The 27,625-nt window shown below is 49.9% G+C and overlaps 1 protein-coding gene across 18 annotated transcripts; it reads left to right on the top strand.

The window, feature by feature from the left end:
• LOC120816033 (rho GTPase-activating protein 12) lies at positions 1–27,625 on the top strand. 18 transcript variants are annotated; one of them, XM_040171264.2, is made up of 18 exons: positions 97–462; positions 5,085–5,855; positions 19,163–19,423; positions 20,192–20,338; positions 20,541–20,621; positions 21,042–21,170; positions 21,858–21,926; positions 22,467–22,528; positions 22,618–22,699; positions 22,985–23,086; positions 23,201–23,299; positions 23,549–23,648; positions 23,937–24,056; positions 24,875–24,973; positions 25,102–25,179; positions 25,263–25,397; positions 25,667–25,772; positions 26,392–27,625. In XM_040171264.2, exons 2-18 carry the CDS (start codon positions 5,148–5,150, stop codon positions 26,564–26,566), a joined length of 2,553 nt encoding a protein of 850 aa, XP_040027198.2. In that variant the 5' UTR covers positions 97–462; positions 5,085–5,147; the 3' UTR covers positions 26,567–27,625. The 18 variants fall into 18 exon arrangements, with proteins under 18 accessions (XP_077955846.1, XP_040027198.2, XP_040027196.2 ...); XM_040171262.2 differs by having other exon boundaries at positions 20,126–20,338; XM_040171263.2 differs by lacking the exon at positions 21,858–21,926 and adding an exon at positions 21,364–21,423 and having other exon boundaries at positions 20,126–20,338.

Genomic DNA, 27,625 nt, shown 5'->3' with positions numbered 1-27,625 from the left:
GATAATCGATAAACACCAACTCTTCGTGGGCAATATTATTTAAATGGGACATGTTTCAATTTTGCTTAAGATATGCCACGCGATCGTCCTCTACCCCGGAACGGTCACCATGGTAACGGAAAAGTTTACACATCACGTGGTTGCGTGTCATTTTTACTGTGGCAAAAAAAAAAAAGTGGAGTGCCATGTCTTCAGAAGAGACGATCTTTGCTCTCCGAGGTAGTTGCCAAAGTTGTCGGGGCAGGACGCGAGCACCGCTGCGGATTACACCGGCCAGGGAAGAGCAGGAGAGACGGGCCGACCGGACGCGCGCACCGAAGCAGTTTCCTGACGGTAGTCGGTACCCCGGAAAGTTTTTTTTTCCACGGGCGGGGTGTATTTTCACACCTCGACCCCCCCCCAGGGGGAGCGCGTCTCGGTTGTCGGCGTTACCCCTCGCAGTGTCCCGCCCCAGGGGAGAAGGTAAGAAGGCTGACGGCGCTCGGGAGACCGAGGAATGTTTTAGCAGGGAAGCTAATTGGCTAACTAAGCTAACGTTAGCAGCTAAATCAAAGCGGTTGAGGGCTGCGGGCTCCGCGGTGGGACCACACAGCGTGGACGCAAGTTTCACATCGCTACCGAGGTGAACGAAAAGTACTTTATATCGCTTATTAAGTTTGGATTAAACGTTGTACAAATACCAGGAACTAGTTAAGTAACGTAATCCCTGTTGGAATGCTAGCCAACGCGCCTCGTCCCGCCACATGAATCCACTAACCGCTGTGTGAGGTTTATTTACCTCCGCTGGGGCAGTTGTTGTGTGACATAAAGTTGGCGTGGCTGTCACGGTGTCCGCTGCTTTGACCTTTGGCTTTGGGACCGATAGCAACGTGCGTGGGAACTCTCCTCCTCTGTGGCGGTTTGAAGAAAAGTGAATCACAGCAGAGCTGGTTGGCATTAATTTAAGTTTTATACCAAGAGGAAACATGCGACCGAGGAGTCAGCTGCTTTTTCTTATTGTAAATTATGTTATAAGGGAAACTAAAAATGTGTTGATTTCTGACCTTCTCACCTGTAACAAATAAGCAGCAGGCAGATGTCACCATGTGCTTTGGTCTCTGACGGCCTGCAGCTCTAAATCAGACTAACATATCAAAATGACACGGTGTGCCATGTCTGTTGTGAACCTCTTTGTTATGACAGCGAGCTGACGTCTCGTGGATACCACCCCCCCCTCTCATGATGCCCTTCTTCCCCAACATCAGGATACCTGCCCGGATCTAAACGCGTATCAGATAGATTTGACTTCATTCCCATAGTCCACATACAGTCCCCTGCAGCTGGCGGCGGTTTTGTTGAGGTGAGGTGGGGGGGGGGGACACGGGGGACGCGGGGGACCTTGAGTAGTGTTGAGGAGAGTCCTAAGTGGGACAGGCTGTGCTGAATCCAGGCTGTTTGGAGCGCCGGGGGCCTGTATTTGGTGTGGCTACGTGTGAAGGTCGCCGCGTTCTTTGCCGCTCTGCGATGTTACAGAAAGTGTGACTCCAGATTCCCGTTGGTTTTGAGGTTCAGTTGACCCAAAAATGACAGAAAGACGCACCGCTCTCTGACGAGCAACGCTGGTGTTTGGTATCTGTCTCTAAAAGGTGTGAGATTCCTTCTTAAAAGCATGAAAAATCAGGATATCATTACAGTTGTGCAACCTGTTTGTGGTCACACAACGTTAGCACTCAACATTCTCTTTGAGCCGTTACTTGTTTTCCTGGCTGAAGTGGTTCCAATGAATCCTGCAGATGTTGGTGATGGCCTTGTGTCTGCCCAGCTGACCTCTTGGCTGCTCTGTACACGACACCGTGTGACCATTTAGCGTGAGCCCAGTGGGCCTGATTTCACTTATCTGCAAATAACTCCATCACGACAGCAAAATAACTCGCATGGAGTAACCGCCGGCTGAACCCTACCCGGCGTCATGTGAGCCGTGGTCAAAAACGCTCTTTCCCAGGTACTGCTTCAAATACTCCCACACTCGTTTCCCCTCCTGTCTCTTCAGCCGACGGCCTTCCATCGTGTCCGATAGCTCTGGAGGTTTTAATCCCCCCCCCCCTCGACTTAGCATTACCATTGCATCGAATTAAAGTGCGTCCCCTGACTTTGCAGATTGGACTCTGGGAAGATTTGTGAGCTAAATGGCTCCGTTGATGCTGCAGCTTAATGAGTGAAACAGACAGCAGCCTCCAGGCGCCGATCCTTCTGAATACCACAAAGTCTTTGACATACGAGCTGTAATATCATGCAAAACTGCCTTAAAAAAAAAAGAAGCTCAAATCTGTCAGTTAATTATTGGTCCTTAGATGTTGTACATTTGCGTGACCTGTCGGACAGGTTTAAGATTTCCCTTGAAGGATATTGACGAGGAGCAAATGAGTGATGAGGAAACAACCGGGGTGAAATGTTGCAGTGCAACATTGTGCAGGAAATGAGCCGTCTTCTTTCCGCTGCCGGGACTCCGACTGGCAAAGTCTCCCGACCTTTTCAGGGGCGAGCGCCTGGAACAGAGCGCCTGGCGGTCGATGTTGAGTAGGCGGAGAAAGTCTGGCCCGCTGTTTGCTCCAAGTTATTACTCCCAGAACTGGTTGGCAGTACAGAAATGTGACAGGTTTGACCAAAGTCACTGTGCAGAGCGCAGACATTTTATATGAAGTGACGGATTGTGAAAAATATCACGCTTAAGCGTGGACGACGCAAGCGAGGGCTGAATGCTAATCCCGATCATTCTAATTGATCAACCTATTCCTACTGTGATGTGTGAGGCTTATTATCTTATCTAAAAATCAACCTCGATGTCATTCAACGCCCAGAAGCCAGCAGAATCAGCACGTCGCAGGTTACAGACCCCCCCCCCCCCCTGCGGTGACCCTGTCAGGAGCTATCACGACGGTGCCATCGCCGCTCGGCACGAGTCTTTATTAAGCTAATGCCAGACCGGGTTTGGTCTCCGATTGGCTTTGGACAATGTTCCCGTTCCACCACAAGTTCAACTGCACTACAAGGAGTAGCTGCAGAAATGTAAAATACTACACATGTGGATGTAAGAAGTGAACGTCAAAATTGCAGTACTGTCTTGTTGGTCTGAATTGGTCAATGATTTATGTTTAAAAGAGAGATTATGTTTCTACGGTGGGAAGTTTTTTTTTTCTCTCCTTTGAGGGATTTGTATTATAAATATTTTTGCAGGAAATTTAATTTCCGAGATCCAGAGCATTCCTGGGATGTGCTGTCATGATTTCATAACGTGGCGTTTCACTACACCTCTTCAGCTAGAGAGTGATGACAAAAGAAGATTCTCGTAAGGCCACAAGAATGAGTGTCGCTCCACAATGTTCCACTAGCAGCCTGGAGATGTGGCGGCGTTGCCTGAGAGTGGGAGCTTCTATCGTCCAGCTGGATGAGTCACACGGTGTGGAAACGCCTGGACGTTGAAGCCCGTCGCAGCCGCGATTGTTCCTTCTTCAAGTGGCGTGACTTATCGCCGTGGAACGACACGACCGTAGCTCAGCTGGGAAGAATCTCTTTCCTCATTCTGGAGCTCCAGGTGTTTGTCTTCGTCGCCGCTTGGATTATTATTGTTGCGCAACTCCAGCTCGCCCACGATGCTCCCCACAGATCAGACCTGGCTTCTTGCATGAAACGCTCCTTGTTCACACCGGCGTTTGTCGAAATAACTTTTAGAAGCTCAGCTTGCTCAAGGTGTGCTGGAGCCCCACCTCATGACGTAAGAGAGAGCGAGCGAGTGTGTGTGTGTGTGAGACTGCAGCAGAAACTATGCGTGTGTGATCTGACTAACCCGACCGCTCAGGAGCGCCATGCCTCACTTGCTGCTGGACTCGCCGCCCCGGGCGGAGCGAGTTTGGGCGGAGCGAGTCAGAGGTGGAAGGAGCCCACCTGAGCCCCGTCACTGCCTCCGCTCCTCGTGTCTCGCCTTCTGCGGCGCTCCGAAGCCTTCAGGAGGATTAAACCTCTGTTTGTCTTCTAATCATTCGGTCTGATGAGTTGATTCGGCTCTAAGAGGCTTCTTGTCACCTCTTGTGGTTAATGAGTATATTACCAAAAGGTTACGGACAACATTTATATGTGTATCTATATTTTGTACAATTGGTTTTCAGTCGATTCTTAGCCGCTTCTGCAAATGTTCAACAATTCAATTCATTTTATTTTATATAGTCCAAAATTGCATATTACAAATTTGCCTCAGAGGGCTTTACAGTCGGTACACATGCGACATCCTCTGTCCCCAAAACCCTCACATCGGCACAGGAAAAACTCCCCAAAAAATGAAAACCCTTCCACGGGGGGAAAAAAGGGAAGAAACCTTAGTGAGAACGTCAGAGGAGGATCCGTCTCCTGATGGACAGACTACAATGGATGTCACAGAATGAACAATGTAAAAGATTTACAATACATTCAATTCCTTTAACAGAAATTATTCAAATAATTGCGAGTAGCAAGCCAGATGTACGGCAGGACCACTGCCGCGACAACCACCATCAGGTACAACCACCATCAGGTAGAACCACCACCAGGTACAACCACCATCCGCAGAAGCTTGTGGGGAGGGAAAGCACAAAGACTTTAGGAGAGGCTAATGTTGGTTTATGATGACAGTAATATGTTTAATATTTAAAATAATAATAATGATGATGGCAGCAGCAGGTGTCAGCAGGGCCACGGCAGGTGTCAGGACCTGTCAGGACAGGGTCCAGAAGGAACTACGATCTACGGGAGAAAGCACAAAAAACTCCCGGAAAGAAGCTGAATTGGTCATGTGCATTAATAAAACTTGGATTATTGTAGAAAGAGAGAGGAGCTCGATGTGTCCTAAGAAGTCCCCCAGCAGCCTAACCGTATAGCAGCTTAACTAAGGGCTGGTCCGGACCTGAGCCAGCCCTAACTATAAGCGTTATCAAAGAGGAAAGTTTTGAGCTTTATCTTAAAAGTGAGTGTCTCTGTGCTGAAGGATGTCACACCCCTTACCCCCCCCACCCCGCCCCCTCTCCTCAAATGTGATACATGGACACTTACTTTGGTCCCTTGTGGTTTTCCCTCAGGAAACAATGCCGATAGAGGTCTTCCTTAGGCGGTGAGCCGCCCTCCGGACAGTCCGAGGCGTCATGGCGGAACTGCCTATAGCCCCGGGCGAGGTCTACATCGAGGTGGAGTACGACTATGAGTACGAGTTCAAGGGGCGCTTGGTCGTCATCCAGCAGGGGGAGTGCTACATGCTGGTGAAGAAAGCTAACGAAGACTGGTGGCAGGTGAAGAAGGAGGAAGGGACCAAATCCTTCTACGTGCCCGCGCGCTACGTCCGAGAAGTGCGCAAAGCCCTCATGCCGCCTCCGAAACCTCTCCAGCATCCTCCCCCCGCCGCCACCACCACCGGCCACACGCCTCCGCGCGCTGTGGGGGCGCTGTGGGTGAAGCCCACCACTCTGGAGCTGGCGCCCCACGGCCCGTCCACCGAGAACCTTCACCGGCACGAGTCCGGCTCCCGGCGCTCGCCCTCCGCGCACACCGCCTCCTCGGGGCATTTCAGTCCGCCCCGTCAGCGCCGGGGCAGCGACCTCCACCAACCCCACCCCCCCGGATCCCCCACCGACCACGAGCGGCCTCTGCCGGACGTCCTCGGCGGAGCGCCGCAGCCCCCTCCGAAAGGCGGCCACGGCAGTCTCCCGCTCAGCCGAGCTCGATCCCCGGACCTGGGCCGGGCCCCTCTGGACGCCGACGCCGCCCGGCACTGTGACTCCGCGGGCGAAGAGAGACGCACCAACGACTCCGAGTCGGGGGACGAACTGAGCAGCAGCTCCACGGAACCCCCCCAGGTAAGAAGCCTTTCACCAAATGTGGATTTCCCGGCCTTAGTTTGTGCTGTTGATTGTTTGAATGGTTTAATCCACGTGGAGCTCTCTGCGTTCATTTTGACTTTTAACCCCCCCCCAACTTCCCTCGTTCATTCGTTCATCCAGTTGTGTCTGTGCAAGACTTTAAAAGTGTGTTTTGTGCAGCTGGTTCTTTACATTTCTGCCGTGTTTGAGCGACCTGACTTGGACATTACTTGTGGGGGGGGTCCAGAAATCATTAGCTCAGGCTGCTCCTGAACAAGAGCCAGAGTGAGAATAGAAACTGGCCCTTTGTGGTTTACGCCTCCCTCTTTGTGCAGACAGGAGGGGGCCTGTAGTTCAAGTTACATAAATAGTCTTACTCTTTTCAGTGTTTTTCAAGGTGAGGAAGCTTGAGAGAAACTGCTGTAGGCCGAGTGCAGCTCGTTCCCATGAGATGCTTTGAGAATTTTCCAGGCCAAGTAGATTCTGCTTAACTTTGCGTAAATGACTGTTGATACTCACACAAACTTCCCTTTCCTCACACGGGGGTCGTAAACTTCTCAGAAACCTCTCGCTCTGTAAGAAGGGAAAGGTCATCAAAAAGTGGGTGAATGCGCGCGACGCGATGGAGTTCCTTCCTCCCCGTAGCCACCGGCCGCCATTTAAACAGCAGGAGAAAAGGTCACGGTGGTGGAGCTTGTTCCGGTAATCTCCACCACACATCACAAGTGAACGGTGTGATTTATTTTTCATTCTACAACAAATAAAATAAAAAAAGACACGTTTTATATTTTTTGTTGCTTGTTAAAACTCTTGATACTGTCTGACAACTACGTCGTGTCTTTACGTCTCCAAACCAACGGCTGTTGCTCCCAAACGTCTACTGAATGTAGCAGCGGGCGCGTAAATGCAGGAAGTAGAGCGTGAGTTTTCCAGCAGAGGATTCCTTTACGGCTCGTCCAGCTGATGAACTCGCTTGCTTTTGAGGAGTAACGAGTGCGACGGAGCGGAGTGGACCACCACCTACCCCACCCCCTCTCTGTACGCGACCCCGGAGCCCACTTTGTCACCACTTTAGAGGCCGGTCGGCCATCAACAGCCGCCGCTCTCCTCGTGCTCCGGGCGTTACTCGTTGGCGCTGGTGTGATTCTGTCCTCCGTCAGCGGCTTAATTCAGATGTTGTTTTCAAGCTCCCTGCTTATTGTGAACTTTTGGATCAAGAGTCTTCTTTAATATCATATTTCCTTCTGCTGTCATTAGGTCGTGAATTTATTTATTTATTACTATTCGTGGAGTTTCCTTTTGTTTCTCTTTCCTTTTAATTACTTTGATCCAGTGGAGATGATTGGAAGTAGCGTTTCATCGATCCTCGGTTCAGAGACGTTCCTCGACGCTTTCGCGTGTTGGTTTGCGTCTTCAAGCCGCCACGCGTTGGACTTTGTTCCCACCCGAGCCGGCGCTCCCTCCAGCCATCCAATAGAAAGGGCCGTCCAGGTCTCAGTGTGTTTTAATTTTCTGCTTCACCGCACCTCCTCCTCCTCCTCCTCCTCCGCTCTGCTGTTTCTTTATCCTCGCTCATCTGCCTCCAGGATGAAAAGAAGCTAAAAACACTCGTCTGTATGTAAGAAACTCCCCTTTTCAGTTTTCACTTCTGTGAAATGTTTAATCCTGGCAGCTGAACCCTTTTCTCTTTCATGTCCTCTTGTCTCCCGTCACGTGAGAACACGTCTCGATATCGGGCGTTATTAAATAACGGACGACGGGGGAGAGCTTCCAGGTGGCTCTTCGCGGGATGACGGATCGGAGGAAGCACTTCCTCATTCCTTGGCAGGAAGTCGCGCCTCTTGTGTGCACGAGGTCGTTAAACACATCCGTGAACGTCAACGCACGTCCATCGCACATGTAATGAGTCATCTATTAATTCTATACACACACACAGTCTGAGGGATCTATTAACTAGAGCCAGACCATCTGCACTGTCGATCCTCTTTTTTTTCTTCCTTGTTTAAAAAGCAGTTTTATATCACATGCTGCAACCGTCGCAGGGTTATTTAGAGGCTGAGTCATCCTCTCTCTCAGCTACTACTTCAAACGCCTTGCTCAAGGGCACTCGAGGTTGACAACTCGAACGAGCCGTTCATGCGTGTGTCCTCCGTCCCGCTGGCCTCCTCTCGCTGCGTCATGTTTCCTGAAAGATTGTGGGTGGATTACGGCCGGTGACCTGCCGTCACCGAGCCTCTTCTCTCACATCTGGGTCAGCGCTGAGCCGCCGCCGCCGAGCCGTCTCCTCGTTGTATTGTTTATTAGATTGTTGTCGAGAAAAAAAACGGTGAAAAGTGTCCCCGTCTCCCAGAGCGACGTCATCGTGTTGAAGTCCGATTAAAAATAACAAAAAGTCCGTCATTTCAGGGGAAAAATAAACTGTATCTTATAGTATTCTTGCTCGATTGGGCGTTTCTTTTTTATTTGGGGCGTCTTCGAGCCTCAAGGTGACTTTCACAGATGTCCCCTTTATGGAACGTCACGTTGAGCAAACAGCGACTCATCGGGGAAAAGGCCCCTGTGGGGGCGTCGGCCCGCGTGCTCATTACTAACGTTCTGAAGCCGCCCGGAGGGGTTTATTGCTCTGTTCTCAACCTGAGCGCGCGCACACACACACACACACACACACACACACACACACACACACACCAGCTGACCTGCTCCTCCCAGTGTGTTTGGTGCTTGTGCAACTGAACAGTGGCGAGTTTGACTTTCTCTCTCTCTCTCTCTCCCTCTTTATTCACACTCTCCTAAAGTTGCACCGAACATTAACATTTTGCCACTTGTCCCACCTGAGGGATCACCAGCTCCCTGTTCTGTTTGTATGAAATACATTCTGCTGTGTGGCAGACGGTCATGTGTGACATCTAAAACCATCTCACTCAACACTGTTTGTCTTATTGGATCTTGGGGCGTCCACGTGAAAGCCCCACTTGTAGATCCATATTTTAGCCACGTGGTGATAAATCGATACCTCCCAGAGGTAATAGGCCGACGAGGAGCAGTCGGACGTATAATAAACGTCCTGGTGGTGATTATAGGGGATCGCACTGTGTGTGTGACTTCTTTGATTAGAGACACAGAGAGTGTGTGTGTGTGTGTGTGTGTGTGTGTGCGCGTCCTCACTTCACAGAGCTTTTCTTAATCCCTTTGGGAGCTTCCATTGGATATCTCTCTCTGTGTGTGTGTGTGTGTGTGTGTGTGTGTGTGTGTGTGTGTGTGTGTGTGTGTGTGTGTGTGTGTGTGTGTGTGTGTGTGTTGGGGCGTCCTGTGTTCATCACGTATCCAGCCCCACTGAGCTCTCTCTCTCTCTCATCCCCCCCCTCCTCCCGTTTATGTAAGAACGTGTGAGTGAATAGTGTGTCTGTGTGCGTGTGTCGGGCCTCAGAGCGCCACAGTGGCATCTGAGTCGTGGCGAGTACGCTGCCCGCCGTGTTTCACTCTTGTCTGCTGTCCTCGCCGGCAGCCTCCGGAGCCCCCAGCATGTACCCGGACGGGAACCAGACGGTAGGACGGCTTCTTCGCCTCGGCCTGTCTTTTGCGCGTTCGCCGCGTCCCTCCCAATGTTGAGTCCCGTCGGAGCGAAGCGGGCGCGCGGTGACTATCGCTCATTCCGGCGCCCTCGGGTGTCTTTTTCTTACTCACTGTGTTCGTCGCACTGTGACAGAATTATCTTTGCGCTGCCTCCTTCACGTTTCACCTGTCGTGCTCCTGCGCTCGCGTCCTGATCCCAAGTCACGCAAGCGGAGCGGTTTGTGGATCCCTGAAGTTCCGCACACGCGCCGGATCACGTGACCGTCCCTCCTCGGCCCCCGTGTCCGCCGTTGCATCCTTCGCGCGATAACGTCGATTAAACCAAAGCTGCCCTGCGGCCAAAGGCAGCGGGTGAGGAGGTCCCGGAGACGTCCTGTGAACCGGCGAACGGCGTGCAGCAGGACCGCTGAGAGGCTCAGGTCCGTTACATAAGAGCCGCTACGTAACGTTTGTTTGGACAGCTGGCTGTGAGACGGACCAGGGGGGGGGCAGAATATTCTATAATTGTACAGTCAGAATGATACTGATACGAACACGATGTGTTTTACGGAGTTATTAACTGACTGTAAACTTCACTCAAGTCTCTTAGAGTATAAATTTACTACTCAATTTAAAGTTTAAAGTAAAGATCTCGTTTGCAACTGACATAAACAAACCTTTCGTTTTTTGCGACTCATCAGAAAGTCAGAACTTTCAATCAGGAGGACCTTCTTTCTCGGCAGTGTTTGAACCACTAAACAGCAGGTGATGAATGAGGATCCTTCAGTGTCGTTACAGCATAAGGAAGCCAGTGTGTGAAGGGGAGTAATATGAACTGGCTGAGGATCAGTGACACGTCTCTCTCCCATACGTTCATCTCTAGATTGGTTGAAAGGTGATTGTGTGGACGCAGCGAGGCATTAACGCTGTAATGTCAAATGGACACGCCTCTAGTTTCAATAAAACGTATTTGTCTTTAGGAGTCATATCCCGAGAACAAAGCGAATTGTCTCTGGATGTTTTCAGTCAACGTTTTAACACAACAGAACGTTCCCTAAATGTTGTGTTTGTTCGATGTGGAACAAGATTGCTCAGTTGTAACGTCTTTTTGGGCTGATAATTACTACCCAGACTGCTTCTTGTTGGGCTGAAACCACCTGAACGGTCCAGAGCCTCTTCCCTGTGTTTTCTCGTACCTGCTCAAGGCCGCCTCATTTGGAATTAATCCTAAATTACCTCCCGACACGTTTGGCCGGTTGCTGAAATCAACGCCTCAGTGGAGCCTTTTTAACCGCACAGCTCGCCATCGTTTCTGCTCATTCGTCTCATTGTGGGTCCTCTGACCCCGGGACGTCTGTGCCGAGCGGGGCGTCTGGAACTGGATGTTTCTGGTGAACCCGAAGAGAACGAACAGTAGAGCGTCAGTCGACCTGCACAGTCATGCTGGGAAATTAGCTGCACCCTGTCAGCTCTGCTTTGCTTTCATGTCGGCTCCTCTCCTGCAGGATAAAAGCTCCACAACTTCCGGTGTGGACTGTGCCCCCCCCCCCCTGGGATAATTCCATTTCAGATTAGATTAGTAGATTATTCCAGGAGCCTGCTTGGTTCCTCTTTCCTCCTACGACAATATTGCCTTCAGCATCGCGTGTGTGACGTCCCGCTTTTGCACTTATCTGAAAATGATGTCAAGATTTCCCCCTTCCGGTCTCGTCGAACTGGTTTGGCTCGAGCCGGTTCTTTTTTCGTCTCGATACAGGTTTTATGTCGTAGAAGCGAGAGACACGGGGGGCCACTTTTGTTCATCAGCAGTTGAGACCAGAAATACAGGTTTGGGTTCTGTGAATGGCGAGTAGGAGAGCGAAAAGCAAGCAGCCCTTTGAGCGAGCTGCATTCAGGGATTTTTACTTCTCTCAGGAACCTGCACTTTAAAGATGAAATGAAAGTATGAATGTGCTGATGTCTTGGCGACCATCTGTTATCGCAACGCAGCCGAGCTCCAGAGCAGAGAAATGGGTTTGGTGGCTCAGTACCCGATAGGATGATCTGACGTCACCTCGTTGTTCCCCTTCAGCCCTGAAGCTCGACTGGGGGGGGGGGGGGGGGGGGGGCGATAGCTGTCTATTGTCTCTGCTGCATAAGCTCCTATCTCCCCCCCCCCCGTCCTATCGGAATGACCTTGCACGCCGCTCATCCCCGGGAGTGAAAGCCCGTTGATGGGAAGCTGGCAGAGTTGATTCGAATCGCTTCGTCCCGTCTTGTACCTCCTTCTGCTTTCTTTGGTGTTTTAGTGTCGGTCACGAAAGCCGCTGTGTCTTTTTGTCACTTAGCCGCCCGCCTGCTACGGCTGGGACGAGGTGCTTGACCCCCACGGGGGGGCTTCTTGTCGTTCCCTTGGCAAGCCGGTTGAATCCCGCAAAAGGTTCTTTAAGCCACAAGCTCGCGTCTGTCATCACTGACATTGACATTTTGACACGGTTGATCACAAGATATTGATCAGTATCTTGAAAAAAATCGGCATTTCTAACCAGGCATCCACCTGGTTTGCTGATTACCTGTCCAACAGGACTCAGTCAGTCCAGTTAGCCAATGCCACATCATCCTCACTTGAGATCACTAAAGGTGTGCCTCAGGGCTCGGTCCGAGGACCTATTTTATTTTCTATTTATATAAATGATCTTTGTGTAAATGTATCAAATACTGCCTATCATTTTTATGCTGACGACACTGTTATTTATTGTTGTGCGTCCACGGTTGTGCTTGCATTTGAGTTGTTACAATCTGCTTTTAACGCCGTACAGGACCGCCTACAAAACCTCAAATTAGTTTTAAATGCCAACAAATCATAGTTATGGTGTTTCCAAAAGCTCCTTACTCAAATGAAAGTGTATCTTCTGTAAAAACTGCCCAAGGTAAGCCAATAGAGATTGTCACCAATTATAAATACATGGGTGTTCTTTTAGATAGGGAGCTCTCTTTTAAATCACACATTGAAAACCTGGTAAAAAAAACTAAGACTAAAGCTTGGCTTCTTTTACAGAAATCGCTTGTGTTTCTCTTTGAGAGCGCGTAAAATGCTTGTCTCGTCAACTTTTTTTACCATTAGTTGACTATGGAGATGTGCTGTATATATGTGCTTCGTTCAAAAGCCTAGCAGCTCTGGACACTGTATATCACAGTGCACTGAGGTTTTTCACTCACACATCACTGTCAGCTTTATATGACGTCTGGGTGGCCATCTTTGAGCACTCGGAGAGAAACTCACTGGTTGTCCTTGATCTACAAGGCTCTCCTCGGTATGGTCCCGTCTTATCTATGTTCACTCCTCCGTGAAGCAGAAAACCGGTACGCTTTAAGGTCCAGCGACATTTACTGCCTGTACATTCCACGAGTGCGGACTGAATTGGGGGGAAAAAAGCGTTCAGTTTTGCCGCCCCATCAACATGGAACAATCTCCAGGCTGAACTGAAATTGTCTCAACCTGTATCTTTTAATATTTTCCAACGTCTCCAAATGGACGGACAACAAAAATCTATTGAACGGGGCCCATGCTTTTGACCATTTTTTCTTTGTATTTTAGTTTTTTAACTTAATTTGTATTGTGGTTTTACTCATGTCATGTATATGTATTTTATGGCCGTTTTTTAACGACGTGTGCTGCTGCCTTCTTGGCCAGGTCGCCCTTGAAAATGAGATCTTGATCTCAATGGGACTTTTACCTGGTTAAATAAAGGTTAAAAAATAAATAAAAATAAAATAATTGAGCAGGTTTACTCATTAGCTCATTTGAAATAGATTGTGATGAAACACAAACCTAAAGAGATGTTATGTTTACACCCAGCATGTGATGAAACATCACCTCGTCTTCCTCACGGCTGTGACCGATACATCAATGTCGTGCTAGCTTGACGTGACGTAGCTGTAATAGTGCTTTAGGGTGGATGACCTCATTTTAATTACTTTAAGGGTTAAATCCTCATCTGACGTTGAAGCAGTGCTTCGCCCGCCAGCGCTGCTCAACCTGAGGAAAGTGCTTTTTAAAAGGAGTCGTGACTTGGAGTCGTGACTTGCTGCAGGCGGGATGAAGGATCATCCTTATCCACGGGGATCTTCCCTCCTCATACCTGCCCTCCTCCCCCTCCTCCTCCTCCTCCTCGCCCATAAAGTGGTGCGCTGTCGGGGCATGCGGCTGTAAGGAAAGCGGGACACGTGGGCTCCTCTCTGCAGCCGGAGGAGGACTTGGAGCACTCGTTTACCTCCCCGCCGCATTCTTTAAGGTGCGCAGAGACGAGTCGATACTCGATTCTCAGGTGAACGGAAAGAACTGGGAAATATTTAGAGGAAAAGATGCACAAAAAAGTAAAAAGGTGGGGAGATTAAAAAAAGGCACTTTTTCTGCAAATATTCCAAAGGACCTTCATCCACATCTTTGCACCGATCGTCTTGTGCGTCGTTTTCCTCGTCGTTACTCGCTACCCATCACGTTGGCTCTTCACTCGCTGTGTAACGACTCCTTAAACTGGCAAGTGACCCCAAAATGTGACCTGGCGGCCATTATCTATGCAGAGACAAGAAGCCAGAAGCTGATGTTCATTGGGGAGAAATCAATGTTCTGATCTGGAATCTCTTCGTCATCCGATACCATCAATGAGAATAATAACTTTATTGTAAAACCGAGTTTACCCAGCTCAACAGCTAAGGGGGGAGATAAACTAGGTAAAGATGGCTCCTTAGGAACCGTCACAGAAAAGGGAGGTAGTGACGTTTTGGAAACAATGGATGTCTCATGTAGAGTTTTGATTGGATATTTGTCCTCATTCTGAAAACCTTTTTTTAAGCCACAGTGTGTCCTCTTTCTATCGGAGGTCACCGCGCCGCGTCAGAGGGCCACAGAGCCGCATTCATGTGGGTGAATGGACCCCCGGCCCGATGGAACCAACCGGCCTCAGAGGACCCGTGTCTACGTTAGGAGGAATAATCCTCCGTTGTGTTCCTCCCCGCTGGCTTTTTGGTCTTTAACCCGTTCAGGGAGGTCCAGCTGCTCCACACTGGCACCGTGTGTGCGTGTGTGCGCGCACGTGTGTGTTTGTGTGTGTGTGTTAATCTGAGAACGCAGCGACACTCAAACAGGCTTTGGTTCTTGCTTCTTTACTGGATGAAAGCATCGCTCAGAGTAGATTGGGTTCTTTTTGTCGTGGACATTAATCTTGTCCGGTTTTGTGCAGTTTGTTTCCCCTCATGTGCTGCTGGATGGGAAGTGGACGACATTCACCCCGTCTGCCACAGAGGGGTTTCAACACACACACACACACACACACCCACACACACACGGCCATCGGTTTATCAGATGAGGTTCGCGAGTGTTAAACGAGGTCGGACAGGAAGTTAAATGCTTTCTGCTTTCTGACTGAAGAAGCTCCGGTGACCTCTGAACCAGTGACCCCAGACCACTCACTCTCTCTCCACCGTTCTCATTGCATCAAGAAGTCATTCATCAGAACCGGAGAGGCCATATATTTTTTTTTACATACTCGCTGCTATTTCGGTTTTCCGGGTCGAACTGGAGACACAGGCGAGCAGCTGTTCTGCACATTACGTTAACGGAGTCGCAGGAGTTTACTCCAGCGGTCCGATAACGGGCGCCGGGACGTAGACCCCCGTCAGTAAGGATTCACTGTCAGAAAGCCGGTTGTGATGTTTATGTCTAAAAAATAAAACCCAAAGGCTAATCTATTGTGCATGTAGTAAATACGCCTTTCTAATGATGAGGAATGATGATTCCTCATTCCTGTTTTAACTCACCCACCAGGACTTTGTTCTCTCATTTTATGCTGCTCAGACCTTTTTGCAGATTTGCGCTTTCTACCTGGCAACAGAGCTCCGTGTGGGATAGTGACGTAAAGCACGCTGTTCTCAAAGTCCCTTCCATCCCATTGCATCATGTGTCTTACCTGTCCCCATGCTGTCCTCACTGGACGCCCCCCCCCCCCCCCCCTTCAACCTCCACCGCGCACAAGAATCAGCGCCATTATCTGCAAGCGGTAGAGTGGAGGATTAATCATTCGATGGAGGCTGTCAGCGGTTCTACCGTGTGGCCTCGGAAAAAAAGATAAACACACATAGCTGATCATAAATTCAAGGCTGAGTAAACAGAGAATGTACTGAGAAAGAAAAGAAAGAAGTGTGTATCATGATGGGAAGAGCTACAAGCCTCTGGGAAATATGTCAGCGAGCGACGCTGAAACCTCCTCCCACTTTAAGTCTCGGCGGCTTAAAGATGTCAGCCAGGACGTTTGAGAACTAACAGTGTTTTTCCGTAAAATGTGATTCTGTGTTCAGGCGTCGTGTCTCAGCCTGCAGGGAGGACACACACACACACACACACACACACACACACACACACACACACACACACACACTCAGGCACACAGAAAAACACAGGCACACTGGAAAGTGTACTTCCTCCTACGTTTGGCCAGTGCCAACACTAGTCACTTTTCGCTGGTGTGAAACTTTGACTCGTGCACTTTTGTTTGTCCTTTCAGGCCGTGCCGTCCGCCGCGTCGCACACTGTGTCGCACACTGTGTCGCACACTGTGTCGCACACTGTGTCGCACACTGCGTCGCACACTGCACAACTTGGGGACATCTTGCTTTGAAATCAGAATTCCAACATAAACTGTATTTAGGAGGTGGACGTAGCTGGTGTGACGTCACCGCTTGAGGCCCAAAGTTCCACATTTTTGCCGTCGCCACCTTGTGTTTTCTTTAGTGTGAGGCTCCGGTAGAGACCTGTCAATCAGAGTTTAGCCCCGCCCTAAAGCATCCCTCGCTGTTGGTTCCATTTGACTCTAAATGAAGCATGAATGAACCCATGTTTACAACGTTTACTGAGGGAATAAATCCAGAGAGAAGTAGTCATTTTCTCATTGACTTGTACATAAAGTACTAAAATAAACCCATAATCCAAACGTTGACATCCTGCTCTGTTTCAGCTACACATGAAATGCTGATGAAAACCACGGGTTGCGTAGCACAGACGGTCTTTCCCGTTGTGGGTCTCCTTGTGCAGCTTCCGGCTTCGCTCTCGGAGATCCTTCCTCTGTCGCTCACATTTGACCCATTTGGAGACTCGAGTAGATCAGAGATAGATTCAGAACGAGAGCAGGATTCCTCTGGGGACCCCCGTCTCTGGCAGCCTTCATTAAAAGAGGGCACCGCCCGGCCCTCCTCTCTTCTCTGTACCTAAACTGTACTCCAGATAGATCCGATCTCTGCAGTGGAGGCATTTATCTGATGTAGGTTTGTCTCAACAAAAGGGAATTGAAACCAATTGAGACTCCCTCGTGATTTAAAACGCCCAAAGTCCAATAAATGAATAATGCATTTGATTGTAATTTCTTTCGTGACTCCATTTTTTGCACAATTCTGACACCACCTCTCGCGCTGCAGGAATTTATGTAAACAAACGTCCTTATCCGGACACATGGAAGTGTGACGCGTCCTAGCGAGTGTCTTTGTCTCAGCCCTGCATGTGGGCGGAGCTTCCGGGCCGGGCGTCCGCTGCTTCCAGTCACACGAGGTCGACTCCGGCTCCTCGCCGTGTTTTCCCTGCACCGCCTCTTCTCCTCTCACCGCTGCCGAGTTCGCTGATCTCTTTGGGTGGCGGCGGCGGCGTTTCCCGAGGCCCTCCTCCGCGTTAGAGCTGCAGTGCGTTTGTCAGATTTTGTGAGATCACCACAGACTGAAGGAGTCGGCGGGCCGGAGGGCGTGTTCTTCCTAAAGCCGCGTGCTCTTCAAGCTCCTCTCCAGGAGGAAGTGCTCTATTTATTTAGGCTCCTGGTCAACTATTTGTGTAATCTGCACCTCACTCGTCTGCACTCAACGCTTCCTACCTGCTGTTAGTGAATAAAGGTCCTTTCAAACTGCTTTTTCAATTGTGTCTGTGATGCAGCTCCACAAAGCTGCCTCATTTATAAAATATACACATTTTTTTATCCAGGTGTATGGATTAGTTTTGAATCTCACAGCAATCTGGTCAAAATCGGGTTTGAATCAGTAAGTGACTTGAAGGGAAAAGCCAGCTACAGTGGAGATGTAAATATATTCCAATCATGAGGCACTTTTGTCAAGTGAAAAAAGAAATGACACCAGGAAGTAGCAGTCTGTTTGTTTTTGTGGAAACGTTTGGACATGCCTGAACCTGCTTGTTGTGTGTCGGTGGAAACAGCTAACGCGTTTGTCGGCAAAGTGTGTGCGTGTGCGTGTGTGTCTTGTGTTTGCACTGCCCAGTTGCCTGCAGGTATGCAGCAGAGCAGGTTCACCTGTGTCAGACCGGGAAGGAGGAGGGAGGAGGAGGGGGTGCGTGTGGAGTCAATGGCCAATTCCCTTTTCAGGACGTTTTTTAATCATTGCAATTTTGAAATATGCTTTTCTTCCTTTTCCTTGTCCGGCTCTGTGAATCGGGACCACGGCTTCGCATTCCAACGGACACAGAAAGCGTGCGACGCCACTCGTTCATTCTCCGCCTCTTGTTCTCTCGGCCTCTGATGGGGCTGGAGAACACTGCGCCGGCCTGATTAGTATTCCACCGCAGAGCCGCAGGCGGCCCGGATAATCCCGAGCAGCTCCATCCATCTGGAGCTCTCGGACACGTTGGTTTGCTGAACTCGGGTTGTAATCAAATCAACACACTTTTTTTAAGTTAATGAAACCGCCTCGTCTGCGAGCTGTGAGAGAGTTCCTCAAAGAGAGTTCAGCTTAAATGACTTCTTCCTTCTTGGAAAATGCTGATTCATAAAAATAAAAAAAAGTCTTCCAGAAAGAGACTTTTCCTCTTGAGGTTCTGGATATTTCTGGTAAATGTGTTTGACTGAGGCTTACTGACCCAGCTGTATCGCTTCTTCAAATCGCTCGCTTCTCTTTTGGGCCGACTTCTCCTCTTGAATAAATAATGACTCATCAGGTTGAAGAGAACAGTTGGGCTCTTATTTTATCAGGTTTTTGATCATCTGGAACATTTTAAAAAAGACTGGATATTCACGTTCTACATCAACACAGCCGGGGAAAAGAAACTCTGCGCTTGAATGTCATTGCGGAAAGTTTATTGCGGCTAAGTTTAATTATCAGAACCGCTTTGGGAGGAGAACAACGTGGTTTTGTTTCTGCTCCATCGACCACCACCACAGCTGAATTATGTATGTAATGTAAAATCTATGCACTCTCCACTGTGGTGCTGCAGCCGGCGTCTCCGCCTCCGTCAAGTCCATCGACCATTCCATCCTCTGCGGGGTCTCCGGCTGCTGGCTGCTGAATATTTCATCCTTATTGATCCCCGGCGAATAAAACCCCCGTCTGGTGTTTGTGATGCTGAGCGCCGGGGTTCACACTACATAGATACAGGAGCTAACCTTTAAATCAATACTGATGTTCATGTGCTCTCTCCCCCACGAAAACATTTTATTTGTACAAGCTTCTAACTCCGTTTAAAGCCAGAATGAGCCGATTTAAACATACAAACTAGAGGACGCATATTTAGCCTGAGAGGAGGTGATTGACTTGTTGTGGCATTAATGGGGGGGGGTGATTGATGGGTGCTCAGGTGGGGGTCTTTTCTCGATAAAACAGTTTGCCAGCTTGCTTGTGCAGCTGTTGATTTGCACTCTGAAAGGTGTGAATCTATTCCGAAACTGTCGAACCTTTCCATGATTATATAAGAGTCACACCTCTCTCCCCCTCCCTCCCCCCTCCATCAGACGGTGTCCTCCCGCCGCTCCGAGTCGCCCGTCTACGCCAACCTCCAGGAGCTGAAGATCTCCGGGAGCCACGTGCCCCCTTTCCCCTCCGGCTCCTCGCTCAACGTGATGGGCGACTGGGAGACCTTCAAGGACCAGAGCGGCAGGTACTTCTACTACAACCGCTCCACCCAGGAGAGGACCTGGAAGCCCCCGCGAGTCAAGGACACGAGCGCCGGCAGCTCCAGGGGGGAGAGCCAGAGCGCAGGGGAGAGCTCCGAGGTACGAGTCCTGTGCAGAAGGTTCCCGTGTGGGGGGGCGGGGTCTGGAGTCAATGTCAGTCACTGGTTACTCTGAGCAATAGCTATTAGCTCATGAAACACCTGGATCGTTCTCATTGGTCCAAACTGACTGGGTCGCTCGCTCAAAATGGACTGACTTTGCAAAGATGTTGTCACTCAATCTGGTTCTCACAAGCATAGAATTACAGCAACTCACACACACACACACACAACATGATGAGTCGGAGAGAAAAAATGCTTCATAACATGAGCAGTACCTCCTGACCTGTTGTAACTGTCAGACAGGGTGAGATGTTCCTTCAACACTGACACAAAAAACAAGTTCTGTCTCGATTAACTTAACGATCTTCTCCACACACACACACACACACACACACACACACACACACACACACACACACATGCAGCTTCTGAAATGATTCCACTTTTAATCTAATTGAAGAACAGGGAATCAATTGGGGCGAGTCATGCAGTGGTTGTACCACGCTGCCCCCTGCAGGCGAGCAGCCGCCGCTGTCACTCATTCGCTCCACGCTCGGTTTCCTGATGCGTCTCCTGGTTCCTCTGCGCTCTGTTCGGGGGTCGTTTGGTGCTCGAACTTTCTGCTTCACTCCATTCGGTGAAAAGATTCCCACTTTCTCTTCTCCTTTTCTCTCCCCTCTCTCTCGCCCCGCGGCGTCAGACCACCCCTCTCTCGCTCTCGCCCTCTTTCTTCCCTTTCCTCTCGCTCTCCATTGGTCGCCTCCAGCCGCCGTCGTCGTCGTCGGAGGACGCCTGCTTCAGCGCCTGCTCCAGCCAGTCGGACAGTCAGTACGGCTCGCCGCCGCGCGGCTGGTCGGAGGAGATGGACGAGCGCGGCCACACGCTGTACGTCAGCGAGCACACCAACGAGAAGGTACCGGCTGCTCAGCTGGCTCTTTGCGGTGGTGGTTCCTGGGGATGCATGATGGGAGCGGCTTCTCCTAAAGCCACAGAGTGTTTCCTACACGCAGATGAAGCAGGAGAACCAAAACAAAAAAAACTCATGCAGATTAAAAGAAATACGTGATGTTTCCGTGTGAGGACCTAACGAGTCCCGTCTGTGCGTTCGCCTGCAGTGGTTAAAACACGTGGACGAGCAGGGACGGTCGTACTACTACAGCGCCGACGGCTCCAGGTCAGAATGGGAGCTGCCGAAGGTGAGAGGTCATGGCGCCGTTCAGAGTGATGTGACGAGAATGTTCCGTCCTAGTTGGTAATGCAATTATTTTATGCATTTTTTTAAACTATTAACAGCAAACACTGTTGTACTACACAGTGAGATACAGAAACACAATAAAGTACATGAATACATTCAAGTTAAAATCAATTAAGCATGAAGGTGAAGAGCTCCGCCCCCTGCACCTGCCTGCAGTGAGATGTGTAAATATCAACAGGGATGCTGCGCTCACATCTTCATTTCAGCCGCACACTAACAAGACCGACCTCCAGTCGTTTCTTCACACACACACACACACAGACTCGTGGGAGCGATGGAACGCTTGTTGCATTCGGCTGTTAAAGCCCCGTAGGAGGCGGGGCCAAAGCGAGCAACGACCTCCCTGTTTCCTCCCCTACAGTACAACCACTCCCCCCCCCAACCGCCTGGAGACGCTCTAAAGAGCTACAGTCTGGACAGGAAGCGCGTCGACCCCATCGTCCTCACCAAGTTGAGGCACAGCACCTACCTGCCGGACGCCAACGACAAGGTGTGACACGCGCCTCAGACCGGCCGGAGCTCAAATGTCTGCAGAAACGATAATTGGATGACGCTTTTCTGTTTAAGTACAGCCTGAATGAGCGTGTGTGTGATGTGATGTGATGTGATGCCTGTTTCATCTCACGAGTCCAGATGTTAAAATTGTGGACCGTTTATTTATTTTTTTCTTGCCTTTTCTGCAGCCGTTAAAAAACAGGCGTTTCCGCGCAGGCTCCGCCCGCCCACCCTCGCACAGACAGCAAGTCAGTGGCCCGTCCAGTCGACCAATCGGCCGCTCGCCCCTGAATCTAAAGCGCACAATCGACTCGCATGTCAACAAAATCAATAATCGCATCTTTTCGATTCGCCGAGTTTGATCGAGTCGGTTCGCCCCAATCAATCGGTCGCAAACCCGATGAGGAGGTTTCGGCCTCAGACATCCACAAACGGTTCGTCTTGCACGCCGAAGACGGAGTGGTTTGATAAATTCTCGCCTCCACATCTAATTACCCCCCCCCCCCCCCCCCCCACCCCGGGACCCCGCTCAGGTCCTCGACACGCTGTAATCCCACTGCTAATTGCCCTCGCAGTCCTCCACACGTTGTGTTCCTAACCTCTCATCTTCTTCCCATTAACCTCCTGCTGTTAGTGACTCTGTGTGTGTGTTTTCCCCCCCCAACCCATGTCTCCTCACCAGGACGCTCCTCCGATGCACAAGCCCACCTCCCCCGACTCTGACTGCTGCCCTCCGTCTCCCCCCGCCTCCGTTAGTACGCCCCCCTGCCCCCCTTTGCCTCCCCCGCGGGCTCCGCCCTGCGGGGGGGGGGGGGTCCGCCTGCTGCAGCTCACGGCAGGGTTTCTACACAGGAGGGTCGCGTGGCCTCCGTCACCTCGCGTACGAGTCCTCGACCAGAGGGAACAACACGCTTGAGCCTGTGTAGAATCCGCGTCGTGGGCAGAAGTGATTCGGGGCGCCAGGCGGCTGCTTGGTTTCCGAGTGTCCACCGGTTGTTTTCCCGGGTGCGCGGCTCCTCTGTGTTTCCCCCCAAAAGGAACAAAAGATCCGCTGAAGTCTTTTTCTGGTTTTGATTTAGTCTGACGTCTAGTGTCGAGTCACGAGTGGAAATGATGGTGTTCTGAAGGCTGCGATTGTTCTGGTGGCGGGTGGAGCGGGTGCTTGTGTGGCGGTGTTTTCTCTTAATTGTTTTGCTGATATTTGCTTCTGACGTCTCTCTCCTGTCGGCCTTCTGATGGGTGCGTTGCCCTTTTTCCTCAGACCCTCCCCTAATACTTAGTTTCTCTCCAGCCGTCAGAAAAAAGCAGCGACCTGAATGTGACCAAGATCACCGAGCACGGCAAGAAAGTACGGTGAGTAGGAGTAGTAGTAGGACTCCGGCCCGGACCCGCGTTGCTCCGCAGTGAGCCCAGCTGAGCGTTTCCTGTACCGTCTGTTGCAGGAAGAACTGGGCGTCCTCCTGGACCGTGCTGCGGGGATCCACGCTGATATTTGCCAAAGGCCAAGGAGGCGGAACCAGCTGGGTGAGTGACGGGAAGCTCGTACTTTATTTCTGTGTTCAAGCTCACGAGCTTTTAGTTGCAAGCATCTGTGCTGCGAGAGCCCACAAACTCTGGCGCCTCTGCAGGTCATCAGCTCCGCAGTGATGATGATCGGCAGTTTTTCTTCCTTGAGAAATTGAATCTCGGGCACCTGTCAAATGACGAAACGCGGCAGTGAAAGACTTGTCATGTCACATGACCAAGTCGTGCGCTCTTCTTCATCACTTGTTTGGTCCGCTCTCTCTCTCTCTCGTTCTCTCTGTGCAGTTCGGGGGCGGTCAGTCGCTGCCAGAGTTCACGGTGGATCTGCGGGGCGGCTCGGTGGAGTGGGCCTCCAAGGACAAGTCCAGCAAGAAGCACGTGCTGGAGGTGGGGTGGACCTCGCCTGTTTCAGCCTGTGTTTGTGTCCTCGAGAGACATCTAATGGAGACGCTTCAAAATAAAAAATAAAAAACCCCAAATCTCTCCCTCCCCCGGCGGCAGGTGAAGACTCGTCAGGGCACGGAGCTGCTGATCCAGTCTGACAACGACAGCTTGATCAACGAGTGGCACCAGAAGCTGCAGGAAACCATCAGCACGCACGTGAGGACTTTGTCTCACTCTGTAATGAAAATGCACATTTAAAGTCGCACGTCTTCAGACGGATATTTGCTGTTTGGCAGTTGTGAAGTTTTCCTGGTTGCTACGAAAAAATACAAACGATTTCTGGAAAGCCACTTTGTGTAAACTAACACAAGCTGAGCGCTTGTCACCACTGTTGTAGCTTTACTCCCCCGAGGGTCCAAAGGTGCCCCCGTGAGAGGTTTTTACGACTTGTATCTAATCTCTTAGGCCTGGGAGTCGGACGAGGCCATCGAGGAGGACATGCCCGAGTCGCCCGTGGCAGAGAAACCGCCTCCGCAAGAACTCAGGGACTCAAAGAAAGGCCGAGGTCTGTTGGGCGGATGAAATAACATGCGCTGAACGTTTAACAGTGAAGCACCACGCGAACGTTTCAGTGACACTGAAAACGCGTCACGCAAAGTTCAAAGCGTTTAATCAAGTGGGTGAAAGGCCAAATCGGGTGACGACGCGGACATTACGCAAGCGCCACACGTGCCCTATAAGAGAAGTACGCTTCAGTCAAGAGTCCCTCAAAGCGCGCAGCGGCCCGCCATGGCGCTCAATGCGTTTAGACGAGCGGTGGACAACTCTGTCCGGTCTCATCTGTCCTCTGCAGGCGTGAAGATCTCCTCCAGCATGGACACCTCCGACAACAAGAAGACCCGACACAAGCTGAAGAAGTTCCTGACCCGCCGTCCCACGCTGCAGGCCGTCAGGGACAAGGGTTACATCCAAGGTAGGCCTCGCGTTCGCCTTTTGTTTTGGACGTCTCACCAGCAAGAAACGCACCATGAATCTGTTTGTTAATTGTGGCCTATTTTCATTTTAATTCATTCTCTAACGAGCCGATTTGCTCCTGAAAAAGGTTTTAAAGGCATAATTTTATTTGTATAGCACTTTTCATACACAAGGCAGACTCAAAGTGCTTCACATCATAACATTTCATGCAATAAAGTGAAATAAAATGCAGGAATTAAAAGACAATTAAAAACAGCAAATAAAATTATATATTAAAATCTTGTTTAAATTGTTTAATTAAAAGCAGAGGTTAAAAGTGCAATGTAGGTCAAATTTAGCAGAAGGCGAAGCTGAACATAAAAGTTTTCAGTCTTGTTTTAAACGTGGTCAGAGTTGGGGCAAGTCTTAAATCTTCAGGAAGTTTATTCCAGCTGTTTGTTGCGTAGTAACTAAATGATGCTTTCCCATGATGTGTATTTACTCTGGGAATCACTAACAGATTGGTGTCAGAAGATCTTAGTGATCTTGAAGGCTTATGTAGTGGAAGCATATCAGTGATATACTTTGGCCCTAAACCATGTAGTGATTTATATGTGAGCAGTAGGATTTTGAAATTAATTCTCTGACATACTGGGAGCCAATGTAAGGATTTAAGAATTGGTGTAATGTGCTCACATTATAGTCTTCCAATAATAAGTTTCTGTAGCCATTTTTCTAGATGTTTCTTTGGCCTTGTAACGAGCCCGCAGGAAGAGAAGCCGCGCCTCCTTGTGCGAGTGTCTTTACGACGGTGCTCTTGTGTCTCCGTGTCCTCAGACCAGGTCTTCGGCTGCAGCCTGTCCAGCTTGTGCCTCAGGGAGAGCGGCACGGTGCCGACCTTCGTCCGGATGTGCATCGACCATGTGGAGAACAACGGTGGGTTTTCGATCCCAGGTGACGGTAACGGAACCCGCAGTCCAAGAAGGGGCGGGGCTTACTGCCACCTTCTCTTCCGCTGCTCAAATAAAACTGACCGGCGTTTTTGCTCCCATGGTGCCTTGCAGCGCTGTCTGTAGACGGGCTGTACAGAGTCAGCGGGAACCTGGCGATCATACAGAAGCTACGCTTTGTGGTCAACCACGGTGAGTTACACGACGGAAGAAAAGGAAAAGAGAATTAGACTCAAAGCCTCTTGGATGCGCGGACACATTGTGTTTGTGTCCAGATGAGAAGGTGAACCTGAACGACGAGAAGTGGGAGGACATCCACGTGACCACCGGAGCTCTAAAGATGTACTTCAGGGAGCTGCCGGAGCCGCTCTTCACCTACACCTTCTTCCACGACTTTGTCGGCGCCATCAGTACGTGACAGGAACTAAATTCCCCCCCTCCCCCCCCCCAGTTAGCAATAGTGGAACATTTGATTTGAGCTTCATTTTACTTTTCACGGCAGATTAGGAATTCTGATTTAAAATAATAAAACCACCCAGCTGGTGATTCGGTAGCAGTGACTCCGCCGTCGACCAGCAGCATCAGAGGCCGTTTGTCCAACGCGTCGGGGAAACGATAGAAGGAACTATTTGATGAATCCAGGTCGCTGCACTTTGATGAGTGTTTTTCTGCTCTGCAGAGATTTCAGACTACAAGCAGCGAGTTCAGTCCATCAAGGATCTGGTCCGACAGCTTCCCAAACCAAACCACGACACCATGCAGGCGCTCTTCAAACACCTCAGGAGGTAAGAAACTCCACAACATTTTAAAAAGAAAAATAACAGCCAACGGGCACCTCCCCCCCCCCCTCAGAACCATCAAACCGTGTTTTCACTCGCACGGGGTTAAAGATGACAACACCATTTAAATGTTCATGAGGATCTAAAGCAGAAACAAGCGAATGTTTTGGTATTTCTGCTCACGCTCCCTTAAAATCAATCCTCCCAAGGATTTAATTTCTCGTCATTTGTGACCCACAGAGATTAAACTGTAGCTTTGTTTAGTGAAGCTGACGGGAAAATACAAACGCTGCTTATTATTAACTTCAGCACATTAACGCATGTACTGTTCTCAGGTATTTTCATTTTCCGCTACTGAGACAAACTGTTACTTATTTTTTATATTCTGAATAATAATAAGAAAAGAATGAGACTATTTTGATGCTTTCAAATTCCTCCGACTTTAACCGGTCTAAAAGTGAGTACTTCTCCGTCCTTTAGATGATACTACTCGTCTGTTTTTAAAGTTCATCCCTCCTTCTTGTTTTTATTTTGTCAGTGTTTGAATAATAATAATAATAATAATATTATCATCATAATAATGATAATAAATCCCATTACAAGAAATCTAATAATGCTCCTCCAGGGTGATCGAGTACGGCGAGGAGAACCGCATGACCACCCAGAGCGTGGCCATCGTGTTCGGCCCCACGCTGCTGAGGCCCGAGACGGAGACCTGGAACATCGCGGTCCACATGGTCTACCAGAACCAGATCGTGGAGCTGATTCTGCTCGAGTACGAGAACATTTTCTGCAGGTAGAAAGAGACGCCTGGATGAGCCGCTCTCTCTCGCTCTCTCTCTTTCTCTCTCTCTCTCTCTCTCTCTTCCATCAGAGCCGGGTTTGGCCCGGCTTGGATTGGCTCGGCTTAGCTTCTTTTCATCTCAATCCATCCTGTGGGGGCCGAAGCCACGCCGATACGTCACCAAACCAAAACACGGCTGTAACGAACTAGCGACCAAAACAAAAAACAAAAAAAACGTTTGCACTTTCCAGTGTGTCGTGTTTCTCCTGCAGCTGCATTGGTGCCACTTCACTGCAGAAAGGTGACGTCCTGCTGTCGCGACACTGGATTCTTAAAGTAGCACGCGGGCCCAACGGGCCTCTGCTGCTGACCGACCGAGACCAAAGCTAAAGGAGGGGCCCTCGGGGCCCTCAGGGGCCCTCATGCACTGTACTGTACAACCCCCACCGTCACTCCCGTGCACCACACTGGAAACGTCTCTATGCGTTTGGCTTGAGACGTTCAGACGCTATGAGGAGGAGAAGGGAGGATTTCTGAGTGGCTTCAAAGTGTTTTCTTTCGTTCCTTTTCCTTCCTGTAACCCTGACGCACTGGACCGGGTCCTCTGAACACATCAGAGGTCATCTCTCTGTAACATACGTCTGCAGGTCTCCTTTAAGCTTTAAGAACAAATCATCTTCTAGTCAGAAGTTTATAATGAATAAAAAAAGGTACTCAAGTGTCTTTCCTCGACCCCTGGATATTAAACGTTGGGTTGATGAATCTGTACAGTGTTTTAGGTGTGTGGATGAGGGCGCGGCGGATGGATGGATGAATGAATGAATGGAATCAATGACCGTTTATTGTAAAAATAGTAAATATAAGTATGTACGCCTGGAATGTGGAAAATATGACACAGGGGAGGAATCTCTATTGTGTGATCGTTGTGTGACGAACAGATGAGGGGCGACGTTATGAACTCAGGTTCACCGGCGTGTCGGGTGGACAGAATGTTGTTGAATGTAAATCTCGCGAGTAACTGTTGGGCTTTAACTAACTGGAATAAAGAGCTCTATTAAGAGGTATTTCCAAAGGA

This window comes from Gasterosteus aculeatus, chromosome 3 (genome assembly GCF_964276395.1).
Source record: "Gasterosteus aculeatus chromosome 3, fGasAcu3.hap1.1, whole genome shotgun sequence".
Lineage (NCBI taxonomy): Eukaryota > Metazoa > Chordata > Actinopteri > Perciformes > Gasterosteidae > Gasterosteus > Gasterosteus aculeatus.
The sequence above is the reverse complement of the archived record's forward strand: the minus strand, read 5'-3'. Positions and strand labels throughout refer to the sequence as shown.